Source organism: Heloderma suspectum, chromosome 1 (assembly GCF_057233095.1).
Source record: "Heloderma suspectum isolate Gila_16-S chromosome 1, 16-S_ref, whole genome shotgun sequence".
Lineage (NCBI taxonomy): Eukaryota > Metazoa > Chordata > Lepidosauria > Squamata > Helodermatidae > Heloderma > Heloderma suspectum.
Window position 1 is genome coordinate 418,825,048 of NC_139458.1, and position 14,037 is coordinate 418,839,084.

Consider the following 14,037-nt stretch of genomic DNA (forward strand, 5'->3'; position numbering starts at 1 on the left):
TTGACTACTAATTTTGCCTCCCCCTTGCAGCAATGCCAGCACTCTGCAATATTCCTTTAAAAATAATGCAACCAAGAAAGATATAAAATGCAAATGAACTATTAGGTTGGTAGTAAGATCCATGCAAACTAGGAAAGCAGAAAGTTAACATCTGTAAAACTCATCCATATAGTATCCGTTTCCTCTTCCCCTCCAATCCAAGGCTTAGTTAACTTTACAAAAAGTAGTAACACTACCTGGCTTTTTTTGCAGACTTCGGCACTTACATTTACCTTTGCTGTGCACCATAACCTCCTTCTTTGTCCACAAAGAAAATGGTTTCTATTTATTATTCTGTAATAGTGTATTAAACTGCGTTGAGGGTTTTCATTAATGCAGATCCACACTCTGTACTGTCTGCAGTTGTTTGGCTTTTAAGAAGACATAGAGAGGATTCTTAAGGCAGAATAACAGCAAGTGTTGAGTCTTCTCTTGCAGTTACTCTGCGGATGCCTTTGAATATACCCAATTCTCCCTCAATTTTTCAGGTAGAGGTACAGCTACATTTGATGGAACTGCTATTGCTAGTGCAGTTGTCAAAGAACTTTCAGAGAATATTAAATGTCGCACCATGTTTTCAACCCATTACCATTCTTTAGTAGAGGATTATTCACACAGTCCCTCTGTGCAGTTGGGACATATGGTATGTAATGCTTTTTTCCTTGTTCTTCATTGTGGTAGTTTCAAATGTTTGTCTGCCCTGAAAAGGTTTTAAATGCTGGAGTGCCTGTTCTGCTAAATGAAACAAGACCCCCTTCTCCCCAGGGTGAATTGATTTAAATCGAGGCGACCTAAATCAAGAAAAAAGGCTGATATAAATCATTGATTTAAATCAAGTTTCCCCTTTATTTCCTAAACAATGGTGCAAATTTTGGCACTAAAGCAAATTAACTTTACAACTAGAGTATTTACATTGTTACAACCAGATCTTGTCACACTGTATACGTTTTGCCTGTTTTCCTTTACCTAGAGAGGTTGCTTTTTTAATTTCCATTTATGGGGTTTCTTATAATCAGAGACCATAACCGTTTCAGCTCACAGGAATCTTCTTTCTGGTGTTACTCTGTTCTGCTTCTCTGCCTTAGCCCAGCCCAGCCCCACCCCACCCTCACAAAAACAAAGTAGCAAACAAAAATGAAAGACCTATGGTGTAGAAGTGTGATTTGATACTGGACATTGGAGTAATGTATTTCATCAGGTGAAGCAGAAATGCCTATATTAAGAGTATAAATATTTGTATTTCAGAAAAGATCAAATTGGTGGCTCTTACCCTAATTCCACTCAAATTATCTAGTGCAGGCACTGATTCATTTTAAAGATTAACCGTAGAGCTAACATGGTTATATCCAGATCATTAAGCTATTATGAGAACTATTTATAATCTTTTAAAAATTGATTTAAATAAAAATCCAACTTTTGGTTTAAAACAAAAATCATTTTATTTATCCCACTTCGACACTACTATTTTGTTACTTTGACAGTCAGTGGGGGTTTGCTGTAGTTGTTCAGAAGCCAAATTGACAAATGAGTCACTTTGCTTTGATGTAGACACTTAAGAGAAAGGACTGCATGGGCTGGTAAAGTAACTGAACCAAGGGGTCCTGTGAACTGTTTGATTTCTTGTTCTTTTCAGGCGTGTATGGTGGAAAATGAAAACGAGGATCCTAGCCAAGAAACAATCACATTCCTATACAAATTCATTAAAGGGGCTTGCCCTAAAAGCTATGGCTTTAATGCTGCAAAGCTTGCTAACATTCCAGAAGAGGTTATTCAGAAAGGTCACAAAAAGGCAAAAGAGTTTGAGACAACTACTCTGTCACTGAAAGTGTTTAGGTAAGTTTCTTATCTTTTCAGTTGCTATAGCTTTCCTTGCTGGAGAAGGGTGCTAGATCTTCCTCAAACCACTTACATCCTGCAGGAGGTAGTTCAAAATAACAGCTTGTTGTGCAGCTGAAGTGTGATGTTGCAGCTATATTGGCCCTAGTAGGACAGGTGAAAGAGGGGACAATATTTGGGTAAAAACATATTAAGCATCTGTTCTGTTTTACCATTGTCAAACTATGTGAGGCTAGAGCAGTAAGAAGCAGTTCTGCTGTTAATGACATTGCTTTTCCTTCGTTTTAATATGTTTTGTGTCTTGAACAAATGCATGTTTGTTTTCCCAGGAACCTTTGTCGGATAGCTGAAGGAGCACCAGCCGCCAGAGATGATTTTGACAAACTAACTTTGCTTCATGCTTGAGACCCTGTATAGTTTTTACAGCAGTTTTCAAAGGCAGTATGCAGACAACACAATGATCTAATAAACTTTATTTTTTAAAAATGACCATTTTCCATTGTCTTTCCTAGGAAATTAAACCCTTTTAATTCTTAGCTACCCTCTACATAATGGTTATTGAATACTCCACAATATATTAAGTCTAGATGTTATGGTACATGCATACACTTTCAGGCTGTTGATTACCCACTGTCACCAATACACATAAATGGAAAAAAGCTATGAAACTGTATAGGGCTGTCTATATACTTTGTCTCGTCTTAATTAGAGCAGGAAATTGCAATTTTCAGCAGTTCATAAGAGTAATGTCCAGACTGTTCAATAAAACTGTGAACAGAGTAAAATACAGGATTGTTTTGGGGAGACTCCTACAGTGTACTTTAAAACATAGTAAAACCTCCGCTTGCAAACTGTCGCCTGTGTACTTTGTTTTATAGTGCATTGTCTCCCAAGAAGTCTCATTAAAACATTGTTTCTTAAGGTGATGTAAAGATCAAGGGGGAGGGGAGGGGAAGGGGGAGATTCTAACTGCAAAGGATACCAGAAAAATTGCTGGATATAATTTAAGATTAGTGTTCTCTTTCATAGAAAGAACGTACATACTGGGACATGAGTACAGTTACAGCAAGTCTAGGTGTGCTAACAAAACAGGACACATTCAAGTACAATAAGATTTGCTTGAAATTAAAAACTACATGAGATTAAAGCGTTAAAATCATCTCAATCTGAATAAATGTTAAAAAAAATCAAAATAAATGCAGAAGTGCTAGCTCACATTTTTACCATATTACAAAAAGCAATTGGTACCCATGTCCATAAGGCAGCAACAAAGACTGCTGCTCGTCTACAGAATAGTACTACTGCAAATGGGACTGCGTTTCAATGCTACTTGTAGAAACACCAGCCTTTTGGAAGTTGGTATCTGTACAAAGATGCAGCTTATTTTCTTCACATCTGTCCCTTAGTCTTTGTTTACACAGTAATGCTGAAACGCCCAGTTCTGTTATCCTGAGTCAACATATTGCCACTTTCTTTTTGGTAGGTTGAGCTCCATAGTGTCACCACTTTACACATCCATTTTAAAGTCTCTCTCTCTGCAGAAATGGGCAAGTATAACTTCCTCAAAAAACAAAATTAACAGTTACGATAGAATGGCAGGACTTCTTTTCTCAAAGTAATTCAGTTGTGCTGCAGTGTATTAGATTCTATAGGAGGAGCAGAGTCATATAGTGTATCTGTATCATGTGTTGGTTCTCCAGCTAGTGTACAGGGATTGGACAGCGTTCCAGCACCACAGTCGCAGAAAAACCTACAAGAGAGAAATCTGTGAAATATTTACTGAAAATATTGTACTTAAGTTTTCAACCCAAAGTTGTCCATCATACCTATCATGTCTAATAAATTCCACATCATGTCCTTGATGGCACTTCTTAATACAATTAACGCATATAGCATTGCGGTCTGTGGTGTTACAAGTGTGACATCTGGAATACAATATTAACAAGTTATGACATCCATTTTCTCAACATACAAAATGTTAAACTGCAAAAAATACATACCAGGCTTTAATCACTTACCTATAGAAATCATGCATGGGGTAGCTGGTGTAACTTGATATTTTATATAGACACTGGCCTCTACTAACAGCTTTTTCTATGGCATCTTGATTGTTCATTATTTTGTTATCTGCAACAAAACGGTAGATTTCACCATGTTAATTTACTGTACCATGCTGATGATCTGACTAAGGTTACATAACCTTTCCAGGATTTTGGTCTATAGGTACAGCAAGCAAGACTACCCAAACTCAAGTCGTTTGTATACAAAAGACATGCAATGCAGCAAACCGGCTGCTAAGCATGTCTGGGCTTGGTCAGATCCTGGCTGGAAGGGTGGGATGTAAATTGAATAAACACACTGATGTGGGTTTTCTGGAAAATTTTGAATCTGAAAATTTTTCAAAAGCCCTATGTTTCAGGTTGTTTCCCCAAAAGTAGTTGAACTGAAATATTTGGATGGGCAGGGGAGTTTACTTTTAGAACTGCAACTATATCTTCACTAGCTATCAGTATAGCTTATTGTAACACCTTGTTACGGAATATGGCTATAATGTCACCTCACTGTAAAGTACTCCATGTCCTGACCCAGAAACACTTTAAGACAGGGCTAGGAAACCTGTGGCCCTCCAGAAGTGGCTAGACACAAATTCCCATCAGCCAGCCTGGCCAGTGGTAAAAAGATGATGGGAGTGGTAGTTCATCAATATCTGGAGGGCCAAAGGCTCCCATCCCTACATTTAACATAAGGAATAAGGAGTTGAAATGACTACCAGTTGCAGTTATTTCTTCCATTAACGAAATTATACAGTCCCAAATGCACAGACAAGTTATTTTCATCGCTACATTAGCAGCATTCAAGCAAATTTTATCATGAGTTTATTTTTAAAATGTTCAAGGTCCAACTAAAAACCTTATCAAAGTAAAAATAATGTCATTAACCCTTTGATATTAACTGATTCAACTACTGTTTGGTCAAAGCAAATATTCATGTATAAAATACATGTACACATTTCCTGGCAGCAAATGCATTGTAGTTTTGTAAGGAAGATCTTGATTTAGACTGATATTTCTAAGTGTGAGGGTAGTGTTTTGTTTTTAAAGAGAATAATTCTTATAAACAAAGTTTCATTTTCACCATAGATGGCTTACTTGGGTTCCTGGGCCTTGGATCTGAACCAATGAAAAAGTAAAAGATCCTGATAGATTCTGTAAGCTACAAATAAGCATAATTCAACATACCTTTCATTGTCACATTGACACCAGAAGCTAGAAATAAACCTCCAAACCGGTTGTTGAAAATCTGATTGCCTTCTAAAGTTGCAGTTGCATGATTTGTTATTTCAATACCTTATGTTAAAGAAAAAGGGTTAGTTAGAAAAAAGGAGGGGGGGAACAAGTTTGACATAATTACCTGTTTTAACAACTACTGGTCTTTGGGGGTATTTTCTGCACAGCCACCAGAAAATAATGCCAAACCAGTTAATCAGTAAAAACCACACTCATACTATCTTCAAAATTCACTTTTCAAAATGTTATTTAGCTCAGGAACACAGTAATATTTCATAAAGTTTGTTATTAAGTGCACTTTGGAACACAAGAGTTTTCCAAGGAGGGGTGGATGGGTCCAAATGATAAAAACGTAAGGGGGCGGGGTGGAGGGAGATCATTTGCTTTATTTAGCCAAAGGCTCCATCTAATCCAGCATTCTTTTTTCAAGCAGTAGCCAGGAAGATGGCTCTGGAGTTCATAAACGGCACAGAAGGTATTTAGAGATATACCACCTCTGTATATGGAGGTTAATGTAATGCCCAACGGCCACTGATTTTTTTATTTTTTTATTATTTACATTTTATTCCTGCCTTCAAGGTGGTGTACATGATCTTCCTCCTCTCCATTTTATCTGCACAACAACGCTGAGAGGTAGGTTAGGCTGAGAGTCAGTAACTGGCCCAAAGTCACCCAGTGAGCTTCATGGCCAAGTGGGGACTAGAATCCAGATCTCCTGAGTCCTAGTCCAACACTCTAATCACACCATACTGATATACCTATCCTTAAAAGCCATTTAAGCCAGTGGCCATAATAATTTGTTAACAGTAAATTTTGATTGGTGGGTCCTGTTTTTCTTACTGGTTTGTTTTTATGTTTTCATTATACTTCTATATTTTATCCGTATTACTGTTAACCACCTTGAACACTATTTTTTGTGGAAAGGCGGAATATAACTAAATATTTTTTGTATGTTTTCTTCTCAAAGAGCAAAATGGTATCTCCCCCCTCCCCTGGGGGGGGAGAGATAATATCTGCCCAGAATGTTGTTTTACATTTTTGCATAACTGGAATAGCCAACATTTTAAATCTCACCATTTGCATCACCAGCACAGAACTATTTCTTAAGGATCATCAAAGCACATGTTACAGGACTGTGCAATATAATGAGTGGAGACTGGACAACAAAAATTGCTGAGAAAGCCTTTAAGAGCAACACCTTGAGCAGATACAGACAGAAGAGGGATGCAGCCTGTTCTCTATCCAAGACTGTGGGACATGAAATAATGGGCATAAGTTACAGGAAGGCAGTGTTTGGTTGAACATCAGGCACAATTTCCTAACTGTCACAATAGTCAAGATAGTGGAGCCAACTGCCTAGGGAGGTGGTGGGCTCTCCATTGCTGGAGGTATTCAAACAGAGACTGGGCAGCAATCCCTCGGGGATGCTTTGAACTGGATTCCTGCACTTAGCAGGGTGTTGGCCTCAATGGCCTTAGCAGGGTGTTGGACTCAACAGACCCTTTCAATTCTCTGATTCTACAAAAAATTACAGGCCACATCTCTTTTTATTTGATTTATATCCTGCCTTTCTACCAAAAAAATTCAAGGCAGCCATTTTAAGGAGAATTCTTAAAATTCTGTTTCCCTATAGACCTTCACTGTTGGTAAAAAAAATAACACAAACTATAAGAGAGGGAAAGGAAGAAATTTAAACATTAAATGCATGATGAATAAAATTAAGTGAGAACTAAAAAAAAAAATAGACAAATGCCAACCTTTACATTTCTTTATGCAAACTTTGAAATATTAAATTTTAACATGAAATTTCAACATGATATAAACGTATGGCACGAACTCCAGCACTGGAAAAGTAGTTCCCTGATAAATTATTAATCCAGCAATTCACTTCCACAAAATGTGATTACACAGAGATCATGAAGAATGTTGGCTAAAATTTAAAATTTGCATGTTTGGGCTAGCCAGTACTTTCTAAGGAAAAAAAGGAAAACCACAACTAATCTTTTGGACAATTCCAAAATGATATGAAATACCTGATTTTTTTCAAATGACTAACAAGTCTTGATATCCTAACACTATTCTGAGTTAAAACCAGTATCAATCAAATACAAACCTGCAGCAAATCCATCAAATATTCTATTCTTCCGTAACACAGGATGACTGTTCGTGCTGATAAGGACACCAGCTTGCGCATTCCTAAAGATATCATTCTCTTCAAGAAGGCCTAGCAGAGAACCAAGAACACAAGCTTCAGTCTGAAGTCTCAGTTTTGTATACAAGCACAGACTTTTTTTACTGAATGCTATAATCATTCATTTTACAGTATTTATATACTGCTCCATATCTAGAACAGATTTCAGAGTGGTGAACGCAAGAGATAAAACAGTAAAAGGATAAAAAGATTAAAACACCAGATTAAAATTATACTATTTTTAAAAAACACTGTAAAAACATTTTTTTAAAATCTATAACGATGGTTGATGTATTTCATTTTAACACTTAAAATGTAGGTATCTCTATGTATTAAAATAAATGTTTTCCATAGAAGGCTGGTACAGCTGAACTCTAGTGGCCATTTAGAGTGCAATCCTATGGCTGCTAGTCAGGGCTAGATGGCCATAGGATAGGTCAGTTCCCAGAGAACCAACCCCCACCCCTTCCCGTGCCACCTCATAGGCAGTGCGGATCGGGCCTGTGCTTGTAAGAGCAGTGTGGAGCAGTGAAAATGGGGCGTTCCTGGAGGCAGGGGAGTTGGAAATCTGGTACAACACATAGGATGTGTTGTCCAGCTGCCACTTCCCACGCTCCAAGGTCCCGTGGTCAGACACCTGAAATCGGCTGTCTAGCCGCGAAAGCAGGGCTGGGGGAGCGAGGAGGAGATCCGTTCCTCACCATGCCTCCTGCCCCTGGGGTCGGAAGCGACTTGATCTTGATAGGATTGCTCCCTCCATTGGAAAACCCAGGATCAATTACTTCAACAAGCTAGTGTTTATATTCCCTATCTTCAACCACAATTTGGCAATCTCTCAGAAAAGGCAACAGTTTATAGCCAGTGGAATTCTGATACTCCAATGCAGATTTATTTTGGGTAGCTAAACAGAGAATTACAGGTCCTCTTTTATAGTAAATATAACTGCAACTTCTCATAGGATCAAACTATGGCATGGGCCCTGTGTGTATTTTTAGGGAGTAGTGGTGGTGAAATTGGCTGAGTGCAAAGAAAGAAAAAGGTTTCAATTTTTATTTTTAAAAGGCATCCACCTGGCTATTAGTAAATATGATAAAAATGAAAGGATGTTACCTCTGCCCCCATTAAATATACAAATGCCCCCATCTCTTCCATCATGGATTTTGTTTCTTCTTAACGTGGGATTACTGTCTGTCTTAATCCATACTCCAGCCATTGCATTATCAAAAATTTCATTGTCTTCTATAAATCCAAGCCCTTTAAAATGGTAAAAGAAAAAAAAAATCAAGATCTTGTGGAGGCATGGAATTGTGTTGTATTTTGAACTTTAAAAATTAACTAGAGGGAAAACTTACCAGAATTATAAACAAGAATTCCACCATTCTGGCCTCCCCAAATTTTGTTGCGCCTAATTTTGGGGTTGCTTCCAGTTCTGTGTATAAGTAAATACCAAGAAGTTACTCAAAAGTTACGATTTTATACAGGTGAATTGAAATAACAACTGAAGATGGAAACGTATTACTAGCACTGTAGAATCTGGGGTACAATCCACGGAAATTTAAGCACATGGATGGTGAGCTTGGAGCAGCTCTGGCATTCATACCCTTCGTCCTACACCCTCACGCTATGTATAGATAATAGTGTTTGAATCTCTGACATCCCACATTCATCTGAATGCAGAATGTCCATAATGCTGTGATCCAAGCCCAGGGTCAGGGAAAGGTTCTGGACATAAAAGGTTCTGGAGAGCAAGCAAAGGCTGCACTAAATGTTCTCTCTTTTAATTTTGTGGCTCAGTTTGTACATCACAACAACACAGAAGTGTTTTTTTTAAATTCAGGGTTATTGTGAACACGGCAGCTGGTGCACATTGCCTGATCACTCCCACTACAAGTGGGAGTGGCTAAACCCATAAACCTTCTATCTATGGTTCACTTACCATGATGTGCAAACTAGGAACTCTGGCTTGCCTCTCCCCCAACAAGCCAGAGAAGTGACCAAACAACAAACCGTGAGTTATTTCTCTCGCTGTTGGGGTAGAAACAAGCCAGAGTTTCTGGTTCATGGGTAAAGCTAAACAAACTATGGATGGAAGGTCTGTGGGTTGTTTAGCCACTCCCACTAAGCAGCAGGAGCGATCAAGCAGCATGCATAAATATGATGCCTCATTTATGATAACCCAGAATTTTGGATACCGTGACATGCGAAATGGGCCACAGCGTGTGAGCACATGCTTAAATTCTTAATTGAGATAGTATTCAGTTTCATTTAACAATGTTTGATGTCATTTATTTCCCTTCTCTAATGCTGCTTTGGTGTCCTTTTTTCTCCCTTGGTTAGGGCTTTTCCTCCCTCTGTCTTTGAGTGATCCTACTAATCAGAGCATCATGTCACAAATGTGATGATGTCATGGCACTTCAATCAGATTTGGATATTTGCAGATGTGACAGGGCAAATGAAGTCCATTCAGAGAGTGAGACTAAGGCTTTCTGAACAGGAAAGCATTCTATCTCTGATAAAGTGCTGAAGGGGAGACAGCACTTTCCAATATTAATGGGAACACTCATGAACACACACACACCCTTTTTGGTTCAGCCATGAATGCCTGTCAGCTGAACACATCTGGAGTCTCCTTGAACAGCATGATAAAGTACCATTGCTTTAATGGGATTCAGATATGCTTAGATTTTTCTTCCTGACAGAGCCCCTCATATCTTGTATGACTAAATTTTGGTATCCAGCATCCTGAAAGGTATATATTTTTAGACAGACAGAGATCACATGGGAAATTATGCAAATGTGGGCACATCATGACATGATTAAGAAACTGCTTCGGTGCACAGGGACTTTGCCAATTCTTATTTCCCACTGTATTGGATGCCGCTCTGGAAGGTCTCCTGACCTTCAGTAATGGTTTTGAGGGGGCACAAGGGGCTGCTGTGTGAATTTGGGGTGAAAATACAAATGAAGGTGTATTTTACCTGATTTGAACCCCTGAGTACATGTGGTTATAGATATCATTGTCCTCCAACACACCATGTCCGTTGTCATAGAAATAAACACCAACCTGAAGCATTAAAAAGACATCTGGTAAAGCATCTGAAATCTGTGTTACTGTGACCTACACAATTGTTAACAACATACCTGTTTACCACTATGTATTCTATTTCTTCTCAGCACTGGAGTGCTTCCTGTTGTTACCCAGACTCCAGCCAAGGTATTACTGTAAACTTCATTTTCTTCAATCACACCTTGGCCTTTTTCATGCTGAAAACAAAAATAGGTAAATACAAGTGGGACCTGCAACAAAATGTTTCTGTGCATCCTCCATCCTGAAAAAAGAAAGCTCCAGTCTAAGCCAGCCATTCTTTCCAAGGAGGGCCTCTGCCTGTTCCATTTGTTTTTGTTTGCAACTGTCATTTTACTCTATCTTCTGGTAATAAGTATGTTCAGACCTCACTAGACTCTTTTTTGAGAGTTTTTGCCCACTTAGGTTTGTTCCTTAAAAAAAAAATCTATTTCAGCATGCTTGGCAGAACCCCGAGGTTTGCAGATGCTTCCCTCTTGTTTCTTAGCAGCCCTGTTTTGGCTACAATCTTAGCGGCATTCACCATCTAAGTCTGTTATTGAAAGAAATGATTCTGTTTCAGTATTTAATTTAACTTGTCCAAATCACAAATGGTTAGTGCTGGTGAGTACATGCAGAAAAGCATTTCTTGTATTAATTCTACGCTAATTCACAAATCTGAAAACCACAAACTACAGTTCTATCTCCCAAATGATTTAATTTTAAATAAATATAAATATGCATGTTCTCTACCACTAAGCTAGGACCCATCTCCATTTTACTATTCTATCCCTTCCAATTGCCTCCACTATAAAGCAAAGCATTAAGGTTACCAAAAGTTTCCCTCCAATGAACATAAAAAATGCTGACCCTATTGCATTGAAGGCTATTATATGATATACATAAACTATTCAATATATATCCTATACCCACATCTAAATCCAACTGCAGCCTTTTCATGAGTTCAAAATGTGGATAAACCAGACTGGGGGGGGGGGTGTTACCCACCCCCAACTTTCATGCACAGTAGGGACCATCCTGCAGATGTTCAAACAGACACACAGAATGGGAGAGCAGAGCCTTCCTCCCTTTCAAATGTTCATAAACCACATTCTGAATGCTCAAAACGGGCGCTAGAAAAAAAAATCCAAAGTTCACATCAAAACCACACTGAGATGCTTACCACATAAATACCACCATGTTGACCATCATGAATTTTATTGTGCCTAACGATGGGACAGCTGTTAGTCCGAATTTGTATCCCTGCTAATGCATTCCCTGTTGGAAGAGGTAGCACATATGAGAAAATATAGCACATAGACACATAGATTACCAAGTGCAATAGAGAAAATATTCAATTGTTTACCATAGATGTCATTTCCTTCAATGAGGCCTCTTCCATCTCCAAAGATATAGACTCCACCTTGATTCCCATTAAAAATTGCATTACCCCTATTGTACAAAAGCCAGAGAAAATAAAGTTGTCATGCATCACATGATCAAACAAAGGCTGCAGTTGTACACAGAACTGCAGCTTCCAAATGCAAGAGTAAATTCTGATTTTTTAAAAAAATAAGATTCTTGATTTTATATATATTATATATATATATATATATAATCAGCCAACAGCAAATATGAATTATTTCATGTTTACAGTGTATTAAACATTGAATGCCCCTTCATGGATCACTGCCTTGTTGTGGCGAAGGGGCTTGCATAACTCAGTGAAGCCATAAGCTATGCCGTGCAGGGCCACCCAAGACAGACAGGTCATGGCAGAGAGTTCTGAGAAAATGTGGTCCACTGGAGAAGGAAATGGCAACCCACTCCAGTATTCTTGCCAAGAAAACTCAATGGAACGTATCACAAGGCTAAAAGATATGACGCCGGAAGATGAGCCCCTCAGGTCGGAAGGTGTCCAATATACTACTGGGGAAGAGCAGAGGGTATTTCCAAGTAGCACCAGAAAGAGTGAAGCGGCTGGGCCAAAGCTGAAAGGACACTCAGCTGTGGATGTGTCTGGTGGTGAAAAGAAAATCCGATGCTGTAAAGAACAATATTGTTTAGGAACCTGGAATGTAAGATCAATGAATCAAGGTAAGCTGGAGGTGGTCAAACATGAGATGGCAAGACTGAACATCGACATCTTGGGAATCAGCGAACTAAAATGGACAGGCATGGGCAAATTTAATTCAGGTGACCATCATATCTACTACTGTGGGCAAGAATCCCTTAGAAGAAATGGAGTAGCACTCAGTCAACAAAAGGGTGGGAAAAGCAGTACTGGGGTACAATCTTAAAAATGATAGAATGATCTCAGTACGAATCCAAGGCAAACCATTCAACATCACAGTAATTCAAGTCTATGCCCCAACCACTGAGGCTAAAGAAGCTGAGGTTGATCGGTTCTATGAAGACCTACAACACCTTCTAAAACTAACACCAAACAAAGATGTCCTCTTCATCATAGGGGATTGGAATGCTAAAGTAGGAAGTCAAGAAATCACCGGGATAACAGGCAGGCATGGCCTTGGTGTACAAAATGAAGCAGGACAAAGGCTAATAGAGTTTTGCCAAGAGAACACGCTGATCAGAGCAAACACTCTTTTCCAACAGCACAAGAGGCGACTCTACACATGGACATCACCAGATGGTCAATATCGAAATCAGATTGATTATATCCTTTGCAGCCAAAGATGGAGAAGCTCTATACAGTCAGTAAAAACAAGACCTGGAGCTGACTGCGGCTCAGATTATGAGCTTCTTGTTGCAAAATTTTGGCTTAAATTGAAGAATGTAGGGAAAACCATTAAACCATTCAGGTATGACCTAAATCATATCCCTTATGAATATACAGTGGAGGTGAGGAATAGATTTCAGGGATTAGACCTGATAGACAGAGTGCCTGAGGAACTATGGACGGAGGTCCATAACATTGTTCAGGAGGCAGCAACTCAATCCATCCCAAAGAAAAAGAAATGCAAGAAAGCCAAGTGGCTGTCTGATGAGGCTTTACAAGTAGCTGAGCAAAGAAGGGAAGCGAAAAGCAAGGGAGAAAGGGGAAGAGATACCCAACTGAATGCAGAGTTCCAGAGAATAGCAAGGAGAGACAAGAAGGCCTTCTTAAATGAACAATGCAAAGAAATCGAGGAAAACAACAGAATGGGAAAGACTAGAGATCTCTTCAAGAAAATCGGAGATCTCAAGGGAACGTTTTGTGCAAAGACGGGCATGATAAAGGATAAAGAAGGCAGGGACCTAACAGAAGCAGATGAGATTAAGAAGAGGTGGAAAGAATACACAGAAGAACTATACAGGAAAGATCTTTATGTCCCTGATAGCCATGATAGTGAGGTCACTGAACTTGAGCCGGACATCCTCGAGAGTGAAGTCAAGTGGGCCTTAGGAAGCATTAGTAACAACAAAGCTAGCGGAGATGACAGTATTCCAGCAGAGCTACTTAAGATCCTAAAAGATGATGCTGTTAAAGTGCTGCATTCAATATGCCAACAAATTTGGAACACTCAACAATGGCCGCAAGACTGGAAAAGGTCAGTTTACATTCCAATTCCAAAGAAGGGCAACGCCAAAGAGTGTTCAAACTACCGCACAATTGCGCT

General features: G+C 39.0%; 2 protein-coding genes across 9 annotated transcripts in view; one reads left to right on the forward strand and one right to left on the reverse strand.

Moving 5' to 3' along the window:
* Positions 1 to 2,687, forward strand: part of MSH6 (mutS homolog 6) — a 34,448-nt gene extending 31,761 nt beyond the window's left edge. For 3 of the 5 annotated variants that reach the window (XM_084829190.1, XM_084829191.1, XM_084829192.1), the window contains exons 8-10: positions 528 to 682; positions 1,673 to 1,872; positions 2,205 to 2,687. In XM_084829190.1, coding sequence (XP_084685316.1) covers positions 528 to 682; positions 1,673 to 1,872; positions 2,205 to 2,280 — 431 coding nt within the window. In that variant the 3' untranslated portion in view covers positions 2,281 to 2,687. The remainder of the gene's footprint in view (positions 1 to 527; positions 683 to 1,672; positions 1,873 to 2,204) is intronic. The other 2 variants (XR_014786969.1, XR_014786970.1) reach the window with 1 other exon arrangement.
* The window catches only part of FBXO11 (F-box protein 11), an 83,839-nt gene continuing 72,132 nt past the window's right edge, over positions 2,331 to 14,037 (reverse strand). For all 4 annotated transcript variants that reach the window (XM_084829194.1, XM_084829195.1, XM_084829197.1 and 1 more), the window contains exons 13-23: positions 11,784 to 11,869; positions 11,601 to 11,695; positions 10,495 to 10,617; positions 10,332 to 10,417; positions 8,706 to 8,782; positions 8,464 to 8,607; positions 7,276 to 7,386; positions 5,115 to 5,222; positions 3,894 to 4,002; positions 3,702 to 3,800; positions 2,331 to 3,625 (exon numbers count right to left, since the gene is read on the reverse strand). In XM_084829194.1, the coding sequence (XP_084685320.1) occupies positions 3,496 to 3,625; positions 3,702 to 3,800; positions 3,894 to 4,002; positions 5,115 to 5,222; positions 7,276 to 7,386; positions 8,464 to 8,607; positions 8,706 to 8,782; positions 10,332 to 10,417; positions 10,495 to 10,617; positions 11,601 to 11,695; positions 11,784 to 11,869 (1,168 nt within the window). In that variant the 3' untranslated portion in view covers positions 2,331 to 3,495. The remainder of the gene's footprint in view (positions 3,626 to 3,701; positions 3,801 to 3,893; positions 4,003 to 5,114; positions 5,223 to 7,275; positions 7,387 to 8,463; positions 8,608 to 8,705; positions 8,783 to 10,331; positions 10,418 to 10,494; positions 10,618 to 11,600; positions 11,696 to 11,783; positions 11,870 to 14,037) is intronic.